Raw genomic sequence first — 20,894 nt, forward strand, 5'->3', positions numbered from 1 at the left:
GCGAGTTCGAATCTCAGGAGGCTGGAAACGAGCGTGGCTTGTGTGTGTGTGGAGGTGTGGGGGGGGCAGGCATGGGAGGTCCTGGTACGAAGGCAAGGGTCTGGAGGGTTGGAAGGCCGTCGACGTTTTGGCCATAGAACCAAGTCTTTAACCTCTTCCTTCCCCGCCACCCTTTTGTTTTCCACCGGGACTGGATGGAATTTTTCCAGCCCAGACCACTCAGCGACAAAACACCGAGAGCTAGTTACCTCCCCTAACACTAGTGTCTTTGGACAGCTACAAACTTTGTTCATTATATTGTTAGTGGTAGGATGGTAGTTCTTCCTTTCCCACCCACCCCCTAATCCTTTTTAACTTGAGCTTTGTTTTCAAATAGTAAAATTTATTTTTTATTTTTTTGCCAGTCCTGGGGCTTGAACTCGGGGCTTGGGCGCTGTCCCTGACCTTCTTTTGCTCAAAGCTAGCGCTCTATCACTTGAGCCACAGCGCCATTTCTGGCTTTTTCTGTGTATATGGTGCTGAGGAATGAAACCCCGGGCTTCCTGCCTGTTAGGCAAGCACTCTTACCACCAAGCCACATTACCAGCCCAAATAGTAAGAATTTTATTTATTGTATCTTAGGTATTTATTTTGTCCCAGTACTGGGGCTTGAACTCAGGACCTAGGTGGTCTTTAGCTTTTTCCACCCAAGGCTGGCCCTCAGTCATGGATTTTCCTGCCTGGGCTGGCTTCCATCCACAGATCTCAGCCTCCTGAGTCAATAGGATTACGAGTGTGAGTCACTGGTGCCCAGACTGGAATTATAGACTTACAAAAAATTTTGCTAAGCCATACATGCTCTGCCCAGGCCCCACCTCATGCTACCATGTCACATTACCACACCTTGTTAAGAATAAGAAACTGACTTTGGCACATTGCTCTTAGCTAATCCCCAGAGTTTATTTGGGCTCCAATTCTTATATGTCTTCCTCTGATGTTCTTTGGGTGGATCGGGGCATAATAATCAAAGGCCAAAGGCATCATGTTGCATTTGGCTTCCTTTTGCTCATCACAGCAGAGCTGAGTATCCTGGATTTATGATGCTCCTCCTCCGCTTGATGAGGCAGTTGAATCCAACAGGTCAAGTGACTTGCCAGGGCATCCACCAGGTGGCCCTAGGCACTTCTTGATGTGGCCTAGATGCTTTGTATCACACCCAGCTCCGGCATCTGGTCTGCAGTCCCTATGGAGAGGCTGTCTTGCAGAGAGCTCAGTCACTTGCTGGCTTCTCTTTTTGATGGATTTTGGCTTCCATTGTTTAGCTGATCAAAGTGTTTTTAGTGCAGACAACTTTTAATACAAACCTTAAGCTGCCTGTGCTTTTCTTTCTGGAAATCAGTTCCCCAAAGCAGGATTTCGGGGATACAAGGCACAGTTTCCATCTTCTCCTAGATGAGAAGTTTTTTTGCTTTCTGTTTTCTTGGCTGGTCCTAGGGCTTGAACTCAGGGCCTGGGCTCTGTCCCTGAGCCTCTCTGTGTTCAAGGCTAGCACTACTTGAGCCACAGCACCACTTCTGGCTTTTTCTGCTTATGTGGTGCTGAGGAATCAAACCCAGGGCTTCAAGCATGTATGGTAAGCAGTCTACTGCTAAGCCACATTCCCAGCCCATGAGTAGATTTCTTTCTTTTTTTATATTTGGTTGTGGGGCTTGAACTCTGGGCCTAGGCACTGTCCCTCAGCTCTTCAGCTCTAGGCAAGCGCCTACCACTTGAGCCACAGCGCCACTTCTGGTTTCCTGGTGGTTTATTGGCGATAAGAGTCTCACTGACTTTCCTGCCTGGGCTGGCTTTGAACTTCGATCCTTGGATCTCAGCCTCCTGAGTAGCTAGGATTACAAACGTGAGCCACTGTGCTCGGCGATTTCTTTATTTTATTTTTTTTGGGTCCGGTTGTGGGGCATGAACTCTGGGCCTGGGCGCTGTCCCTCAGCTCTTCAGCTCAAGATTAGCACTCTACCACTTGAACCACAGCGCCACTTCCGGCTTTTTTCTTTTCACTTATGTGGTACTTAGGAATCGAACCCAGGGCCTCATGCATGCAAGGCAAGCACTCTACCACTGAGCCACCTTCCAAGCCCCGATTTCTTTATTTTTAATGCAAACAGTTGTGGCAGTTGACAGGCTTGGAAGCTCTTCCAGTGCCCCATTTAAATCCTGTGATGACCAGATAGTGGAGAGAAGAAGTTCTGTTTGTTCTGCATTACATTTCCTGATCATTAGGAATCCAGTGTCACCTGGTGCTGGTTGCTCATTCCTACAATCTAGCTATTCAGGAGGCTGAGATCTGAGGCTTGCCTTTTGAAGTCGGGAGGGGCAAGAAAATCCTTGAGACTCTTTATCTCCAATTAAAACTACCTGAAAACCAGAAATGGTGCTGTGGCTCTTCAGTGGTAGAGCACTAGCCTTGAACAAAAAAACCTAGGGACAGCACCCCAGGCCTTGAGTTAAGACCCTGTGCTGACCAAAAAAAAAGGCAGGAGTGAGATGTCTTTTGTTTGTTTACTGCTTTTGGTAGTTTTGGTTCATTGAATATTCATCTCGGTCTTTTTTTTTTTTTTTGGTTATAGGACTTGAACTCAGGGCCTGGGCACTGTCCCCTAGCTCTTCAGCTCAAGGCGAGCACTCTACTCCTTGAGCCACAACACCACTTGCGGTTTTCTAGTAGTTTATTGGAGATGAGAATCTCATAGACTTTCCTGCCCTGGCTGACTTTGAACCATGATCCAGATCTCAGCCTCTTGAGTAGCTAGGAATACAGGCATGAGCCACTGGTGCTCAACTCACTTATTTTATTTAATTTTTTGGGTCTGGTCGTGGAGCCTGAACTCTGGGCCTGGGCGCTGTCCCTCAGCTTTTCAGCTCAAGGCTAGCGCTCTACCACTTGAGCCACAGCGCCACTTCCAGCTTTTTTCTTTTTGTTTATGTGGTGCTGAGGAATCGAACCCAGGGCCTCATGCATGCAAGGCAAGCACTCTACCACTGAGCCACCTTCCCAGTACCAGACTCACTTAATTTTTATATTGTCTTTGTTTTGGTGGTTGTGGGGTTTGAACTCAGAGCCTAGGTGCTGTCCCTGAAGCTCTTTTGCTTTGGTCTAGTGCTCTGCCACTTTGAGCCACAGTTCTACTTCCAGTTTTTGAGTGGTTAGAGATAGGAATCTCCCACAGACTTCAAACCATGATCCTCAGATCTCAGCCTTCTGAGAAACTAGGATAACAGGCGTGAGCCACCAGCACCTGCCATTTGTCATTTTCTTAAAGGAACTTTTGTATATTATGTGTTTAGCATATTTCCTTGCCATAATTGTTAAAAAGCAAACATACATAATTTCCCAGATTGTAAATTTGCCTTTTGGCTTTACTGTCTCCCTTTTTACTCTCTGACCCATTGAATACATTATCTTTCTGTCTAAAGCCCTCTCCCCTCCACTGCTAAACAATGTGCACATGCCCTTTCTTTTTGGTGATACTGGGGTTTGAATTCAGGGCCTCTGACTCACTCCGCTTGTTTACTTGCTTGTGTGGCTGGTGCTTTACCATTTCACCCACACTACTGGCCTGGCTTTTTGTTGGTTATTTCAGAGAGAATATCACACTTTTCTGCCCACACTGGCTTTGAACTGCAGTCCTCTGGATTCTACTTCCTGAGTAGCTGGGATTACAGGGTGAGCCATCAGCACCTGGCCATATATTCTCTTCATTTGTGACCCTTTCATGGGTACACCTTTATTGAGCTTTTCACATATCTTACAGGGGAGGTTTGGGCTGATGGACAGCCAAGTCGATTCAGCGTCTTATGTCGCTTCTAAACCAGCTGGGCTTTCTCAGACCAGAAGCTGGTCTTCTGTCGTGTGTACACACACACTTCGTTTACTCTGTCCCACAAAGCCTGTTTTCTTGAGCCAGGATACACGTATGGCTTTCAGGACTGGGGCCACACAGGGCCTGGCTCTGGGGGAAGGTCATCTCCCTAGCCCAGCCAGGAGCAGAATCCATACAGTGGAGAAAGGAAGCAAATCTAGATGCTTGTAAAATAAAGTCTTCCCTTTTATTTCAAGTCAACCCTTTTCCAAGTTAGTGCCGCCAGTGGAGATCAGGGGGCCAGAGCCCACTAAGCTACGGCAGGGGCAGGCGATTCATGTCCCTGGCCCCCGGGCCAGTCCCTCCCAGGAGGGGACTGGCAGCAGGGGAGGAGGGATGCAGGGCAGTCAGTCTGCCCTCTCCCCTGCCAGACCAGGTCCCTGCCCTACTCCCTCAGCTCTCCCCAGGGCTAAGACAAAGGTGGGCCTTGGGGCCGAGGCAGGAGGCAGTCCCGGGCAGGGTGTCTGTTGCCAGCAGTGTTAGTGGTCAGAGCCCAGTCGGGGCCAAGTTAGTAGAGCCTCCTCCAGCAGCCAGGAAAGGAACTGCAGAGAGGCAGAGACAAGGCCTTGACCCAGGCTGTGGGACCCCAGTGCACACCTAGCCAACAGGAGAGCCCGCCATGGGGGGTGGGGAGGGACATAGCCCAGCCACTGACCAGGGTTTCAGCCCAGTGCTTACTGGAGAGGGTTGTTGGGCTCCAGGCTGGCTGGGAAGAGGAGCTCAGATGGATGACTGCCACTGCACAAAGCGCTTGGACTCCTGCCCGGGGACATGGAAACAGACAGGAGATGAAGGATGATTCTAGCTGCACCATGGGCCCAAGTTCTCCTCCCTCAGACCAGTATCCAGGCCCCAGCCTCCTCCCTCTGACTGGTCTGTATACCTGAGGGTTGAAAGGGTCATCGTCATCGGTATCCTCGTAGTCATCACTAGCATGAGATGGGGGAGTGGCAGAGAAGCAGGATGGGACCCATCAGGAGGCAGCCCCCCACCCCCCAGCAGCTCCTCCCCTGGTATCCCACCCCGTCCCCAGGCTGACCTTGGTGGGAAGAGGGCCCAGGCACGGGGAAGGCTGCAGAGTGCCGTGGCCAGGGCCCCGGCTGACAGGAGGGAGAAGAGCATCAGGAAGAGCAGGCCCTCCAGGGCGTCTTCACACAGGCCCCGCAGCGCTGCCCCATAGTCCTGGGGTGGGAGAGGGGGCATCAGCACACACGCCAGGCACGCCGCACATACGGCAAGCCATCTACCTGGCCCTGTGAGGTCACCCAAAGGGTGTCCCGCTGATGGGACTTGTCTGCACTTGTGTGCACAGACCTCCGCAGAGCTGCTGCCCCAGCCCATGTCTGCCCAGCATCCCACATCTGAATCAGCCATGCCTCCACACATTTCCAAATACCTCCTGTGTCCAACATATCACCTGGCTAACACTTAGAATGAGACCTCACAGGTGGCACACAGCAGTGCTGCCCATGGTGACCACCATCCCAGGGCTGTGGTGACCTGAATGTCCTCCCAGTGCCAACTGGCCAGCCCATGCCATGGGGATGGAATGACCCGGAACTGGGGGCCATGCGTGCACGGGACCTAAAAGATGGTCATGTCCGGTACTAAGCTGGTGAGACCAGAAGATCTGGGGGGCAGTGCTGGGCAGAGGCCACCTCAGACCATGACCACACCAGCAGGGGTGGAGTATGAAGAGCCTGGTGGCTGGGCCAGGCGGAGGGCAGAGAGCTGTGGCCAGAGCTGCCCACCAGAGCCTTTCTGGGTCAGGCTTTAATCCGTGAGGGGGATTTCAGCAGAGGCCGACCTTGATCGGATTTTGTGTTCAAGGGCTCCCCAGCTGTTGGCCGTGGCCAGAAAGCGGGTTGGGTAAGAGGGGGCTGGAGGGGCTCAGCTGTCATGGAGTGTGGATGGCAGGGCCCGGAGTCTGGGCCGGGCCGGAATTCCGGGTGGGCTCCCGAGGACCGAGGGCGAGCAGACCTTGTGCAGGCCGCGGCAATGCAGTAGCGCCACCAGCTGGTGGAAGTTTCCCTCGGTCACATTCAGAGTCTCCTCCAAGGACAGCAGCGGCTTCTGTGGTGGGAGGAGAGTAGTCTATTTACATCAAGATCGCCAGCCCCACCGCCGGTCATGCCCCGCCCGCGATGGCAGGCCCCGCCCGCAGCCTTTCTTTCCCTTCCCACAGCCCCGCTCACCATGCAGGCCCAGCTTCAGAGACCCGTCCTACCTTGCCCCAATCCTGGCGGCCACGCCCCTTCCACAAGCCACGCCCCCGGAGACGCCCACTCAGCCAACCCGCCCCTTCCCAGGAGTTCTCCCCGCCTTCCTCCTGCCTGGGCTGGGGCGGTCAGTCCACCTGAGCTGCTGGGAACTGGGGGACGGCTTCTCGCTCCAGGCCTTGCAGCTGGGAGTGGATGTTGGCCAGCGCCCTCTGGGATAGAGTCAGTCTCTGTGGGAAGATGAGGTCCAGGACCCGGGTCCTTTCTCCACCCGCAGAACACAGGCCGCTGTGCTCCTCTCCCTGGGTACCCGAGTCCCGGCTCCAGTCCCCCCCACCCAGGGGTCCTCATCCATTCCCCTGTCCCTGGGCACCCATGGCCCTTGCCGACCGGCCACACCTGTTGGAAGGGGTTGGAGACGTCCTGGTTGCACAGGAAGTAATAGCTCAGGATGTCTGCCATGGAGGAGGAAAGGGAGGAAGCTAAGTTTGGAGAATATGGGTGGGGGCAGGTCCCAGGGTCTCCTCCCCAGCTCTGACCTCTGTTGGCCTCCAAAGGTCCTGACTTTAGTCCCCTCAACACTTTATTTTTTTTTTAATTTTGTTTTTGGGTCCGGTTGTGGGGCCTGAACTCTGGGCCTGGGCACTGTCCCTCAGCTCTTCAGCTCAAGGCTAGCGCTCTACCACTTGAGCCACAGCGCCACTTCCGGCTTTTTTCTTTTTGCTTATGTGGTGCTGAGGAATCAAACCCAGGGCCTCATGCATGCAAGGCAAGTGCTTTACCACTGAGCCACCTTCCCAGACCCTCTCCTCAACACTTTCTATTTCCTTTCTGAGTCTCCCTGTGGCCCAAGGGTGGCCTCCAACTTCAGGTCCTCCTTCTTGGGACTTCCAGGTGCTGGGGTTGCCGCAGATTCCATCAGGCCCACCTTCCTTATCCCCTCTGCTCCTCCCATAGCCAAATCCTCCCACCCTGAGGGAGGGAGCCTGTATCCTACCCTTGCCTGAGACCTCCCCGTTCCCCTTCTCACACACCATCTTTTCTAGCCTGCCAGGGCAGGGACCCAGGGCTTCTTCAGGATTTGTGCATAGCTCAGCATCCAGCCCACTCTGGACTGGGCACTATGGCAGCCTAAGGAAAGCAGGGACCACAGGAGTCACCTGAGCTGAGCCCCGTCTCTTCCTGTGTCAGGTTTAGAACGTAGGTGTCTGGATTGGAGCAGAAATCACTGAGGCCCTGGTCAGAAAACAGGAACTGCTCAGATTAGAAACTGCCAGTTTCACATTCCCACAGAACTAGGTTCAGATCCCAGCCTCCTCCCTCAGACCCAGGGCCAGGCTCCCAGCCCCATTCCTTAACATCTGAGTGCCCTGGATGCCAGCATCTGGCTTCTTAGGACACAAGAATCATAACTGTGACCTTGTCACCCGGGTTCCTCTCAGGGCCCAAGGCAGTGGCTGGGCCTCCACCCACCCTAGGACCCCCGACTCAGAGCCCAGAGCCCCCCCCCTCCACCACTCACCACAGCTGTGGCCGCCTCTAGGCCCATGGAGCCCCAGCTCAGGACCAGCACCAGGAGACTCAGGGCTGTCATCCTGGGAGAGGGGGGCCTTTGTCACCCTCCCCCATCACAGCCCACCCTGTCCCTGCCACCCCCGAGCCTGGAGTTGGGGTGTGGGGGTGGGCATTCATTGGTCACTGTCAAAAGAACACTGGGGTGCTGCGCAGGGTGCTGCTTAGCGGGACCCTGGGACCCTGGAAGGCCACTGCCCAGCTTGGGGATAGGTTTCCTGGGCTTTCAAATTCCTCCTCCTCCTCCCCGTCCCTGGCTCAGTCTCCTTTTTGGAAGCCATAGGGAAGTTCCAGGGCCCAAATGCAGCCGCCTGGGATGCATGAGCCATAGGGGACTGGCTTGGTCGTCATTTTTATAGAAAGCATGCCAAGCCTGCCCATCTACAGGTTGGCTCCTGGTGGGCAGCTCTAAAGCCCAGCCCTGGACCTATGACCTGTCCCTGGCAGAAAAGTGGCGCCCAGCCCCGCAGGGACTCACAGGACCACCAGCCACTTGCTCTGCTTGGCGAGGCCCAGGAGGGTGAAGAGGCAGACCAGGAGCACCAGGAGGAGGAGGAGCACGTAGGCCAGCCACCTGCCGAAGGGAGAGTGGAAACAGGGCCATCTCAGGGGGCCAGCAGCAGCCCTGGCTCAGCCCAGCCTGGCCCGGCAGCTCCCTGTGGGAGCCATCCCCACCTCCAGACCCGCCCTGAGTAGGTCACATGAAAACTCTGAGCATGAATCTATAGGTCTGTTGGCTTTTCTGGGGCTAGTGCCTAGGTCCCAGCTAGCTGAGTAACTGTCCTAGAACTTTATCTTCCTGACCTCAGTTTCCCAACGTGTCATGCCAGAAGCAGGTCGAACGCAGAGCCTGAAGAGCATGCAGACACACAGATTCACGTGCATGCTTAACAGCTGCATTCGCTAAGAAATCTGCCACGATTACAGGGGAGACTCCCCGGTGCGCAGCACACTTTTCAGCTGATCTCCCGGGGTTCTGGTCCCCACCTGCCTCCCTCAGGCTGTCCTGGGGGCCTGGACTTTTTTGTTGAGCGGCCTGGCATGTCACTGTTGCCCCAAACCCAGTGATGATTGCGGATTCAGGTCACAGAACCCGGTCACCCTCAGATCCCAGCCTGCCTGTGTGGCTTTGGTGGGGACTGTTTGGGTGTGCACGTGCCCAAGCCCCGAATTTCAGGATCCAGGATTGAGTCAGCCACCTCAGCCTCATGTCTGGGGGTGGGAACCCAAGGTGGGGAGGTGTCAAGGAGGAAAGGAATAATTACTAGTGAACTAGGCCACGAGGGCTGCACAGCTAGTACCTGCACCCTCCTCCCTCCCCCCCCTTCCTCCAGTGTCACCTCCTCAGCGTGGCCTCCAGACCCAGTGGCTCACACCTGTCATCCCAGCTACTCAGGAGGCTGAGATCTGAGGACTGAGGTTCAAAGCCAGCCCTGGGCAGGAAAGTCTGTGAGACTCTTATCTCCAATGAACCACTCAGAAAACCAGAAGTGGCACTGTGGCCCAAGCAGTAGAGCACTTGCCTTGAGCTGAAGAGCTGAGGGACAGCGCCCAGGCCCAGAGTTCAAGCCCCATGACCGGCCCTCCCCCCCCAAACCACCTGTGACCCCCCTGGGTACCCAGTTTGAGTGGACAGGGCCACGTGGGGCTGGGAAAGCTGCCTCTCACCTGTACTCCTCCACGAAGGACACATCTGCAGCCACCTGCAGAGGGCTCAGGGGCACCTCGTGCCAGAAGGCCAGGCCCTGCAGCTGCTGGGCCACCAGCTCCGCCTGGCGCCGAGCCCCTCTGGCAGCAGCTACCAGCTCCGTGCGCTGCGCCAGCACCTCCTCCAGTGTGGTGAGCTCCGCCCTCACCGCCTCGCCCAACCTCTCCACTGTCTCCCACACCTGGGGGAGGCAGGGCAGGCTGTCAGGGGAGGCAGAAAGCACTGGGGGAGCCTGGGGCGAGGGGTGGGAAAGAGGGGACTCCTCTGGCAGGAGATCTGGAGGTCAGCGGCTTGGGCCTGGGGGCCAGTGCAGCCTCTGGACTGGCTGCAGGGCGGGAATTAGTCAGGTCTGAGCACTACGCCTGCCTCCTGAGTTGTGGGCGCCTCCTCCAAGATGTGAATCAGACATGGAATCTGAGGTCTGATGTCTGGGAGGTCCTGGATGTCAGGGACGGGGCTCCTGAACTTGTACAGGGAATGGAGTCAGGTCCGGGGCTCTGGAGTGAGCCCAAGCACAAAGCTTGGAGTCTCTGGGCTTTGGACTTGGTCTGGTTTGGGGAACCTGGGACTGGATGTGATTCTAAGCAGGTTCCAGCACGTCTGGGATGGAGGGGTGAGGGGCGAGAGTGAAACCTGAGGGCTGCAAGTCTGGCTCTGGGGTCCTGAGGGTCAGGCCCCTGTGTGTCCTAGGCTTCACGTATCTCCCCAGGTGGGTGACACAGGGCCCCAGTCCCTGCCCCCCTCACCAGCTGGTCGGTGGTGCTGAGTGTGTGGTTGGCGTGCAGCAGAGCAGAGCTGAGCTGGGACACCCCATCACTGGTCTCACTGTTGCCATAGAAACCAACACCAATGCCCGCACTGAGGAGAGAGAAGGGAGGGGATCACACCGGCCTGGGACACTGGAGGGCCAGGGGACCCCAAGCCCGACGATGGGCACACCCCACCTCTTCATCCACCTATCCCATCTCCGCACTCACCCCATTGGTCCAGCCTGCCGTGGGAAAAGAACAGTCTCTGGCTTGCCTGCCCCCCCCCCGCCAGTTGCCATGGTAACGGGAAGGCCCCCACACCCCCAGAGGCACGTCATTGTGATGCTAATGGTGGGTGGTGTGGTGGAAGGGAAGGGAGCCCCCAGATTTAACTCGAGCCTCCCTGGAGCAGGCCCTGGAGGAGGTCACCCCCACCTCGATTGACCTGGGCCCTTTGTCATCCCCCCCCCACCCCTGTGTCCCACACTCTCAGCACCTGTCTGTTTAAGGCCGAGGGGGACCCTACCCCTGTCTCCTGGGGGTTTCTAGGAGCCCCTGCGCCTTCACCTCACCCTGGGGGGACATGGCCACCCGAGTTCTCTCCCTTCCTGAGTCCTGCCCGGGACCCAGGCGTCCGGCCAGCTGGGAGGGGGAGGGGGAGGATGTGGGAAGGCGTCGGGCGGCCAGCACAGAGGGCTTCATTGTGGAGCCTCACGGCGGGGACCCTTCCCCCTCCCTCGCCCCCAGGCGGCGCCCCACATTGCAGGGGGCGAGAGCCGGGCACCCTCCGCGTTCCCAGGCCAGGCTGCCCCCACCCCTGCCCTTGGACAGGCGCCGAGCGCTCTGCCCCATTGTTCAGAGCCCCACAAAGCAACCCTTGTCTTGCCCCCCCCCCTCCCGGGGCTGGCGCGGCGTCTCTCCCCTGCTGGGCCTTTTGTCCACTTCCCCCACCACCCCCGGTCTGGAGAACCTGGGGAGGGAGCATCTTCAATATAGGGCACCCAGTCCCCCTATATCCCGAATGCTCCCCCATCCCGCTTCTCCCTGCACGGAGGCAGTGTATTCAGAGCCCAGGCTGGGAGTGGCAGGCTGGGGGGGGCAGCTCCAGGCCCCCCGCTGCGGGAGGCCACGCCCCAGGAGGCCCCACCGCAGGGGCCCCCAAAGCCCTGTAATCTGTGGCACTGGCCAGCTGTCACTGCTTGGGGGACCGGCCCCCCGGGGGCGGGGGCTCCTCTGCCAGGCTCGGGAGTCCCCCCAACACAGTTTAGAACCTCAGGGCCAGCTGGCACCTGAAAGCCACCTTCCCACCCTCCCTGAGCCTCTCCTGTCAAATCCAAGCGTGCTGGGAGTTGCTGTGGGCAGGGATAGGGCCGGCTGGGTGCAGGGCTAGGGTTAGAGGGGTATAGGGCTGGGGTTGGAGGGGGGCTGGCTGGGTACAAGGCTGGGTTGGAGGGGTACAGGGCTGGGTGCGGTAGATGTCTATTGTCAGATCAGTACATTGAATGAATGATGAACGAATGAGTGACATCACTAGTTAACGCCCTCTGAAGACACTACTAAGGGAGTGCACTAAAACCCACTTCAGGCCTGGCGAGGGCTTCTCTTCCTTGGGAGTGCGTGTGTGTGCACACAGCGATTTAACAGGTGTGCGTGTGCCCTGTGCCAGGCAGGAGCCCCCCCCCCCCCCCCGCCAGATGCCCCTCAAGTCCTCCCTCATTCCTGGAGAGGGGTGCCCTGACCCTCCCACCCCCCCCACCCTCAAGAAGGTGGACAGGGAGTGTGAGGCCCCAGTCCCCCCACCCACCCCCCGGGCCCCATTACCAGCCCACGAGAAGGGCAGCAATGCAGCTCCACGTTGCGCAGCCGGCCCCCGACGGGGGACTCTTGGCCCCCGGGGGCTCTGGGGGGCGGCAGCAGCAGAAGCGGATGAGGTAGACAGCGATGAAGATGAGGCTCAGGCCCAGGCCCAGGCCAGCCAAGGCCGCCACCAGAAGCAGGGCCTGGGGGAGGGGGGGGGCGTCAGGCCTCAGTGGCCCCTGTGTGCTACCAGGAGGGACACCCCCCCACGATGTCAGTTAGCTTTGTTGGGGGGCTGCCCTGACTCTCCCAAGCAGGGGCTCCAGGACTCAGGGCCAGGATGCAGGGGGGGGGGGAAGCTTCAACAAGGGTGGGCTCCAGCCTTGGACTCTGTCTCTGCTTGTCCTTGGGGTGCTGTGTGACCTCAGGCAGCCTCCTTCCCTTTCTGAGCCTCAGATTCCTCACCCTGAGCTGGAGATCGGTGTGTGTATGTGTGAGATCCACAAGTGTGAGTGTGCTTCTGTGTCCTGAGTGTGTAACAGGGAAGTGTGTACGGATGAGTGTTGGAGCTGGGCCCCAGTGGCTCACGCCTGTCACCTCAGCTACTCAGGAGGCTGAGAGCTAAGGATTGTGGTTTAAAGGCAGAAAAGTCCGTGAGACGCTTATCTCCAATGAACCACTAGAAAACCAGAGCTGGTGCTGTAGCTCAAGTGGTAGAGCGCTGGCCTTGAGCTGAAGAGCTGAGGGACAGCGCCCAGGCCGAGTTCAAGTCCTACGACTGACAACCACCCCCACCAAAAGAGTGTTGGGGTCTGTATCCGTGTTCTCTGTGAGTGTGCGCAATGGGACTGTGTGGGGACATGTGCAAGAGCAAGTGCTTGAGTGTGCAAATGTGTGTCCTGCAGGCCTCTGGGGGCGTTGACAGCCAGCTCGTGTCCCCATGGGGGGGTTCTCCTGGGACCTCGTGTGTGACCCCTGCTGTGACCCGGCTTACTGGGCATGACCTGAGCCAGTCCGGGGAGCACTGCGGGGTGAGCCTGGCCTCGGGGGAGGCTGGAGGCGGCCGTTGTGTAAGAGGCCGGGGGCGCGGGGATGTGGGGACGGGGACCCGCAGGCTGGGGGTGCGGGGATGGGGGCGCCATGGGGTGGTTGCGCCGTGGGCGCGGGGATGGGGCCCCCACAGGGTGGGGGTGCGGAGGGTGCGGGGATGGGGGCCCCGTGGGGCGGGGGGGGGGGGGCGGGGGGGGGGCGGGGTGGGCCGGGAGGAGCGGCTGGTGTGGTGGCTGCCGTGACCCAAATAGCGGGCGCGCGGCGCGCCCCACCCGCGGCCCCGCGAGGCCGCCCGCCGCCCGGACCGCTCTCCTGGAAGCCGCCCAGAAAGACACAGGGGTGCGGGCGCCGCGCGGGCGGGCCGAGCCGACTCCCCCCACCCCCGGGCCCCGGAAAGCCACCCTGGGGGCTCCACCACTCAGTCAAGGGCTGGGAGGGAAGTGGGTCAGGGGCCCGCTCCCGAGCCGCCCGCAGCCCCCCACCAGCGCCCCCGAAGCCAGCGGGCTCCACCAGCTCCAGCCCTAAAGTCCCCCCCCCATTCGGGGCCCCCTCCCCATTCGTGGTCCCCCGGCCCGGCCCCGCTCTCCTGGGTCGTGGCTTATCTGGGACACATTTGCCTGCCGTGACCCCAGGGGAGGGGAGTCCCGTGTCGAGGTCCTGTGTCGGGGTCCCCAGGAGAGCGGGCCTTCCCCTCGGGTGACCCTGAAGGCGGGCTTCCCGGACAGGGCGGACGGGGTGGGGGTGTGGGGGGAACGCAGGCGCCTCTCCCTCCACCTTCAGGGCCCCCCGCACCCTTGCTTTTAAGGAGGGGGGGGAGGGTCGAGCGCCCTGCAGGTGTGCGCGCCCCACCTCGGCTCCCCGCGTCCTGCAATCCCCGCGCCCTGAGCCCCGCTTCGGCCCCCCGCACCCCCAGCCCCTCAGAGCCCCGCGCCTCAGCCCCCTGCGCCCTGCGCCCCCCGCGCCTCGGCGCCCCACGTCCCCCGCGCCCAGCACCCCCCGCGCCTCGGCCCCCGTGCACCCCTGCGCCTCGGGCCCCGCGCCTGGCGCCCCGCGCCGTCCCACCTGCTGGTACTCCCGCTCCCGGGGCGCGAAGCCGCTGGGCACCGGGCGCAGCTGGAAGTCGGCGCGGGGCAGCTGGTGGAGGAGGTGCACCCAGGCGGAGGGCCGGTACCCCGGGGGCGCGCCCATGGCCCCGCGCGGGGCGGCGGGCCGGGCCGGGCCGGGAGCCTCGGAGCCGAGCGGGGCGCGCGGGCGGCGCGGGGTCTGCGGGACGCGGGGCGCGCGGGGCCGGCGGCGCGCGGGGCGGGGGAGGCGCGGCGGGCTGCTCGGTGCTGCCCCTTGCGGCCGCCGCGGGCGCTGCGGGCCCGGATCCGGCCGAGGCTGAGTCCCGCGGGAAACCCGGGCAGAGGTGGGGGGGGGAGGGAAAGGGCGGGGGGCGGGCTGATCACCCTGACACGGGGCCCCCTCTCTGCTGTGGGCAGGGCTGGCCCTGAACCCCCCAGATCCCTCCACCCTGTGGCCCCTTGGGGTGTGGAGGAGGGAGGAGGGGGGAGGGAGGAGGCCCTGTGTGACCACCTGCCCCCAAACAAGTGTTCTGGCCCAGACTGGTAGGGAAGGAGGAGCAAGGAAAACGACAGAGACGGCGGTGGTGATGATAAACTGGTGATGATGCTGTTGGTGATGATGGTGATGATGTGATGATGATGATGATGGTGATGATAGTGATGGTGATGATGATGGTAGTGAGAGGAGAGGGACGATGCTTCCCCCTTTCTCTCTCTCTCTCTCTCTCTCTCTCACACACACACACACTCACACCCATTCCTCCTCCTTTTCTCCCCTCAGAGCAAAAGAACTGATTGACTCTCTTCTTCTCACTCTCTGCGTCTGTCTGGCTCTCTCTTGCCTCAGTTTCCCCATCCCTGTCTGTGAGGTTTGTGTGTTAGAAAGTAACTGGCTTCAGCTCACACAGGCGAAGCCCAAGTCGTCTATCTTCCGGCCTGGAGACCTGGCCCTTCCCTACCACTGTCCCCTGTCTGCATCTCCCGGGAAGGTGGGTTCCCCCCCTTGGGGCAGGGCTCGTGGGGTCGGGGGCAGAGGCTGGCTTCGAGCGGGAGGCAGATGTCACGTCAGCTAGTGCCTGCCATGTGGGCAGAGGACCGTCACCAGCTGTTCCAAATTTCTAAAAGGAGACAGAAATCTGGATATTTAAAAAGCAAAATCCCTCGGCTCTTAAATGTTAAAAGGAATTTAAATACAAAAAAAATAATACAGTGTGGGCTAAATAAATCGTGTGGGCTGGGTTGGAGCTGGCGAGCCTGTGAGCTCTGGGTGGGGCTGGATGAGCAGCACTGGCAGGGGTGGATAGGAAAAGAGGATGAGCAGCAGCACTGGGAGAAGTGGGAGAGACATCAGGCGAGAAAGCAGGCACCACCTCCAGGAAGGCCTCCCTGCCGGCCTTCTCTGATGGGAGGACAGGGCCGGTCTGGGCTGGGACTCCTCCAAGCAGCTCACTGCTGTAACTGGTGACAGGGAGAATTCACCAGGATGGCTGAGCGCCTAGTAGGTTCTTGGTGCTCAAGACATAGTAGGTCCTTGGTCAGTGCAATCAGCCATAAATGCGCTCAGTTGATTCATTTGTCTATCCCACCCCCTTCCCTGCTCACACACACAGTGGACAGTTTGTCTTTTGACTGCATCTTCTTTTCAAACCCCATTATCCATGCATGTAGTCATGAGGCAATAGATACAAAAAACACCTCCCCGGTGCTGCTCAGAATGTCAAGGTCAGGAGCTGAGAGTCTGCACAACCTGCTACAGGCCAGGGGAGCCTGGGCTGGGCAGCGGGAATGGGGCCCCTTGGATGGGATCCTGAGACAAAAAAGGAACAGTAGGTCAAAGCAAAGGGAAGGAGAATAATGGTGACCTGGAGCTTGCCACAATGTAACCATGTTGGCTCACTGGCTGTGACAATGTCTCCTAGCAATATTGCGATTTAACAGGAGCCAGGCCTTGGTGGCTCCCACTTGTAATCCTACCAGTGGAGAAGGGAGGATGGGCGTTGATTTCAAGCCAGCCTGGATAGCAAAGTCCATCAGAGGCCCATCTACAATTAACCACTAAAAAGGCAGAAGTGGAGCAGTAGCTCCAATGGTAGAGCCCTAGACTTGAGTGAAAAAGCTCAGGGACTGTACCCAGGTCCTGAGTTCAAGCCCCAGGACTGGTAAAAAAAAAAAAATCTGTGAGCTAGCACCAGTGGCTCACACCTGTCATCCTAGCTGCTCAGGAGGCTGAGATCTGAGGATCATGATTCGAAGTCAGTCCGGGCAGGAAAGTCGATGAGACTCTTATCTCCAGTTAACTACTCACAAAAGGCCAGAAGGGGCCCTATTTCAAGTGGTAAAGTGCTAGCTTTGGGTAAAAGAGGCTCAGGAACAGTGCCCAGGCCCAGGCCACGCCAAAAAAAATTTTTAAGTCTGTAGTAATTTTGAAGTTTCAGATCTTACGTTAAAATTTTGATCGTGTGTGTGTGTGTGTGTGTGTGTGTGTGTGTGTGTGTGTGTGTGTGTTGGTCCTTGGGCTTGAACTCAGGGCCTGGGTGCTATCCATGAGTATTTTTGTTGTTTTTGTTTTTCTCAAGGCTAGAGTTCTCCCACTTGAGCCATAGCTCCATTTCCAGCTTTTTGCTGATTAATTGGAAATAAGAGTCTCATTAACTCTCCTGCCCAGATTGGCTTTGAACCTCAATTCTCAGATCTCAGCCTCCTGAGTTGCTAAGGACGACAGGCGTGAGACCTAGGTGCCCAGCTAGAATTTCTTTCTTTCTTTTCTTTCTTTCTTTCTTTCTTTCTTTCTTTCTTTCTTTCTTTCTTTCTTTCTTTCTTTCTTTCTTTCTTTCTTTCTTTCTTTCTTTCTTTCTTTCTTTCTTTCTTTCTTTCTTTCTTTCTTTTCTTTCTTTCTTTCTTTTTTCTTATAAGTTTTTTTGTGAAACTACTGTACAGAGGGGTTACAGTTACATGAGCAAGGTAATGAGTACATTTTTTTTGGGGGGGGGGGAGTCCGGTCGTGGGGCCTGAACTCTGGGCCTGGGCGCTGTTCCTCAGCTCTTCAGCTCAAGGCTAGCGCTCTACCACTTGAGCCACAGCACCACTTGCAGCTTTTTTCTTTTTGCTTATGTAGTGCTGAGGAATCGAACCCAGGGCCTCAGGCATGCAAAGCAAGCGCTCTACCACTGAGTCACCTTCCCAGCCCCTTTCTTTCCTTCCTTCCTTCCTTCTTTCCTTCCTTCCCCTTTCTGTTTTTCTTTTTTCTTTTTTTTTTTGTCGGTGGTGGGGCCTGAACTCTGGGCCTGGGTGCTGTCCCTCAGCTCTTCAGCTTAAGGCTAGCGCTGTACCACTTGAGCCACAGTGCCACTTCTGACCTTTTCTGTTTATGTGGTAGGTGCCGAGGAATCGAACCCAGGGTCTCATGCAGTCAAGGCAAGCACTCTACCACTGAGACACCTTCCCAGCCCCTGGCTAGAATTTCTTTGAAGTGGTAGAAGCCGGGGCGGGGGCTTAGGTCTAGGCTGGGCACTCCGGCTGCAAATAGAAGGAACTAGGTGTGGATCCTGATGCTGCAGATACATTTAGCTCCAGCAGGTGACACACAATTTAAACCACTCTATTTATAGCATGGCAGGCGATTTTTACCAACTAAAATAACAGGCAGCAGAAAGTCTGAGGTCTTCAGCCCCCTCTGAGCAGAGGGGCCAGGTGCACCTGCCCTGGATTGGCAGGAAAAAAAATTAGGAAATTAAAAAAAATCTTGATTTTTTTGGCGCATGTTTCCTATTGCTCTCACTTTTAAGCTTGTAGAAGGGCGCAGTAAACTGCATGCGTCAGAGGAAGAGCTCAATTAGAGGCCTGGAAAGAGGCATTGTGGCAAAGCCCCCAGCTGATTTGGGGAACCAGGGATGAGACCCTAGGAATTACCAATACAATTGCAGCGGTCCAGTCTGAAGCTCCACCAGAGATCACAGAGATCCCACCCTCAGCTCCAGAGTCACCAAAGATCAAGTCCCCCTCCGTCCTTCCTGTAATCTCAGTTCTTCACCGCCAACACGAAGCTCATATCTAAATACAAAATGGCGAACAGAGTTCCAGCCCCTATGTCTGCCTGCCGGTCACCAGAGGAGGAGAGGCCTTATTCGCCCGTTTGTCACTTCTTCTGGGGGATTATTGTGAGCAGCACTCATGTCAGGCCCTGAGCACAGAGATGGGGTGGGTTATGTTGGCACAGCAGGGATCCTGGGGCCTGAACTCTGGGCCTGGGCACTGTCCCTCAGCTCTTCAGCTCAAGGCTAGGACTCTTACCACTTGAGCCACAGCGCCACTTCTGGCTTTTTTTCTGCTTATGTGGTGCTGAGGAATTAAATCCAGGGCCTCATGCATACAAGGCAAGCACTCTACCACTGAGCCACCTTCCCAGCCCTGGAATGGCCATCTTGTGTTTCCTGTGGCACCTGCACCTAGTGAGGACTTCCAGATGGGTTGAGGAAGTTCCAGCTGGAGGAAAACTCACCATCTGGAATGAATACATAACTCTCTGCCTGCTAAGACAGAGGCCCTATCATCCCAGTCAGTGCAACTGTACCCGACAAAAGATCAGCTGGGCTGGGCCCCGGTGGTGGCCCATGCCTGTAATCCTAGCTACTCAGGAAGCTGATTGAGGACCATAGTTCAAAGCCAGCCTAGACAAGAAAATTCATGAAACTATTTCCAATTTACCACGAGAAAACAAGAAGTGGAGCTTTGACCCCAGTGATTGAGTGCTAGCTTTGAGCAGAAGAGCTCACAGACAGGGCTCGGGTCCTGAGTTCAAACCCATGACTGATAAAACAAAAACAAAAATAACCCTCCCATGAAACAGTTGGGTGTCTGTGTTCACAGCTGTAACTCAAGCTACCCAAGAGGATGAGATCTGAGAATCATGGTTCAAAGCCAACCTGGTCAGGAAAATCTGTGACACTCTTATCTCCAATCACTCACCAAAAAGCCTGAAGTAGAGCTGTGGCTCAAGTGGTAAAGCACTAGCCTTGACAAAAAGAGCTCAAGGGTGGAACTCAGGCCATGAGTTCAAGCCCCAGGACTGGCAAAAAAATTAATAAATTAAAAAGAGCTAGGAGCTGGTGGCTCATGCCTGTCATTCTAGCTACTCAGGAGGCTGAGATCTGAGGATCATGGTTCAAAGCCAGCCCGGGCAAGGAAAGTCCGTGAGACTCTTATCTCTAATAAACCACTAGAAAACCAGAAGTGGTGCTGTGGCTCAAGTGGTAGAGCACTCGCCTTGAGCTAAAGAGGTGAGGGATAGCGCCAAGGCCCAGAGTTCAAGCCCCACGACTGACCAAAAAAAAAAAAAAAAGGGTTCCCTTGGTTTCTGTGCAGTGAGACCCAGAGCTGGTGGCTTTATTTCTTATTCCTTATTGTCTTCTGTCTTTCTCCCCGTCCCCCCTCCCACCCCGCTTCTATACTGAATCAAGACAGGCAGGTTCTCTGTCTCTCTCCACCTCTCCCTGTCCTTCCGTCCCTATTCCTTCCTTCCTTCCTTCCTTCCTTCCTGTCTCACACACCAGGAGTCACGCATGACACTAGTCAGAGTCTTCAGAAGTACCCATGAAAGCCATGAGCAAAAGTTTCTCCAAGTCCCTACTGGTCTCATCTCACTGGGCAGACTTATGAACATGAGGTCACAGCTGGCCCCCGATGCATGATGACACTGGGTCCCAGTGAACCCATGAAAAGTGCAGAAGCTTCTAAGCAAACACGTGTTGCACCACCTGACCTGCCAAACTCCTCAGCTCGGCCTGCACAAGTGGCAAAACACCGCCACCTGGGCACAGTCAGAGCTCCTCAGGGAAATGCATCATTGCAAGTTGACAATCCTGGCCAAGCATGGGGAATGTCTTGCAATGATTCGCACCCCTAGGAGATGTTTGTCTCAGATCACCTCCTGTCCCCACGTAAGGGCTGTCACGCTCCCAGAGCTGACATGATAATCACCTCCCAGACAGCCCACGACCTCATGGTGCCCGACTTTCATCTGCAGCTGAGATGCCTGCCCTGGTCCAGCCGCTGGCAGTGTGGCCTGGACGGCCGCTGCCCCGTTGGGTAAGTGCCCCTCCTTCCTCAGCACACAGCTGGGCTGCAGGAGAGAAGGGTGCTCATGAATCAGCATGGTAAGGCTGGGCTCTGGGCTTAAGCCTGTAATCCCAGCACATAGGAGGCAGAGAAAAAGGATGTCAGGAGTTGGAGTCAGCCTGGGTCATGTAGTGAATTTCATCCTAGCTTTGGCTCCACAGAAAGACTAGGCTTCAGCAATGTAGGGGCACAGAGAATCCCTCCCTCTTCTTAGGATCAGGATTGGACTGAGGATGCACTCAGTTAAGGTATCTTCTCCACATTTCTGGCACATAGACTCCATCTTCCTGTGCCAAGGCTTCTGATGTTACTTTACATCTCTCTGCCCTTCTCTCTGAACCCTTCCTGCTCTGTTTCTCCCTCCTCTCGTCCCTCCTTCTTTCCTTTGGTGTAGCTCTGTGTATCTCCTCCCTCTCTCTCTAAATCTTTCCTTTCCTCCCTCCTTCCTCCCCTCCTTTCATTTCTTCCTCAATCTCTCTCTATCTCTGTCTGTCTCTCTATCTCTGTCTCTGTCAGTTGGTCTGTCTCTCTCTGCTCGGATTAAGCATAGAACATCAATGGAGTCACGTGCTCTCTCCTCGACTGAGGTTAAGCATGTAGCAGTCATAACTCTACAAGACTTAGCTGTGGGTTTACAATGTGAATCTTCTTCCATTCACCCAAGCAAAACTCTATTTGGGGGAGGGAGATTTTTTTTGGGTGCATTTTATGTGGCACGCTGT

The 20,894-nt window shown here is 56.7% G+C and overlaps 1 protein-coding gene across 1 annotated transcript; it reads right to left on the minus strand.

Annotated features, from left to right (window-relative positions):
- Positions 1–4,089: 4,089 nt before the first annotated feature.
- Positions 4,090–14,255, minus strand: Ttyh1 (tweety family member 1). The gene is made up of 14 exons (XM_042683311.1): positions 14,057–14,255; positions 11,969–12,147; positions 10,145–10,256; positions 9,359–9,579; positions 8,169–8,264; positions 7,641–7,713; positions 7,279–7,354; positions 6,518–6,573; positions 6,256–6,348; positions 5,880–5,972; positions 4,939–5,081; positions 4,783–4,828; positions 4,578–4,658; positions 4,090–4,441 (listed from the first exon to the last, which is right to left on the minus strand). The coding sequence occupies exons 1-13, from the start codon at positions 14,180–14,182 to the stop codon at positions 4,620–4,622; spliced, it is 1,353 nt and encodes a 450-aa protein (XP_042539245.1). The 5' UTR covers positions 14,183–14,255; the 3' UTR covers positions 4,090–4,441; positions 4,578–4,619.
- Positions 14,256–20,894: the final 6,639 nt, after the last annotated feature.

This window comes from Dipodomys spectabilis, unplaced genomic scaffold, assembly GCF_019054845.1.
Source record: "Dipodomys spectabilis isolate Male_0828 unplaced genomic scaffold, ASM1905484v1 ptg000080l, whole genome shotgun sequence".
In the NCBI taxonomy this organism is placed as follows: domain Eukaryota; kingdom Metazoa; phylum Chordata; class Mammalia; order Rodentia; family Heteromyidae; genus Dipodomys; species Dipodomys spectabilis.

Excerpts from the sequence above, each read along its gene's own strand:
- Ttyh1 (XM_042683311.1), bottom strand. The coding sequence starts at position 14,182 with ATGGGCGCGCCCCCGGGGTACCGGCCCTCCGCCTGGGTGCACCTCCTC. Across the intron at positions 9,580-10,144 it reads TCAGCACCACCGACCAGCTG|GTGTGGGAGACAGTGGAGAG; the intron begins GTGAGGGGGGCA and ends TGCCTCCCCCAG. Across the intron at positions 6,574-7,278 it reads AGAGACGGGGCTCAGCTCAG|ACATCCTGAGCTATTACTTC; the intron begins GTGACTCCTGTG and ends CCTCCATGGCAG.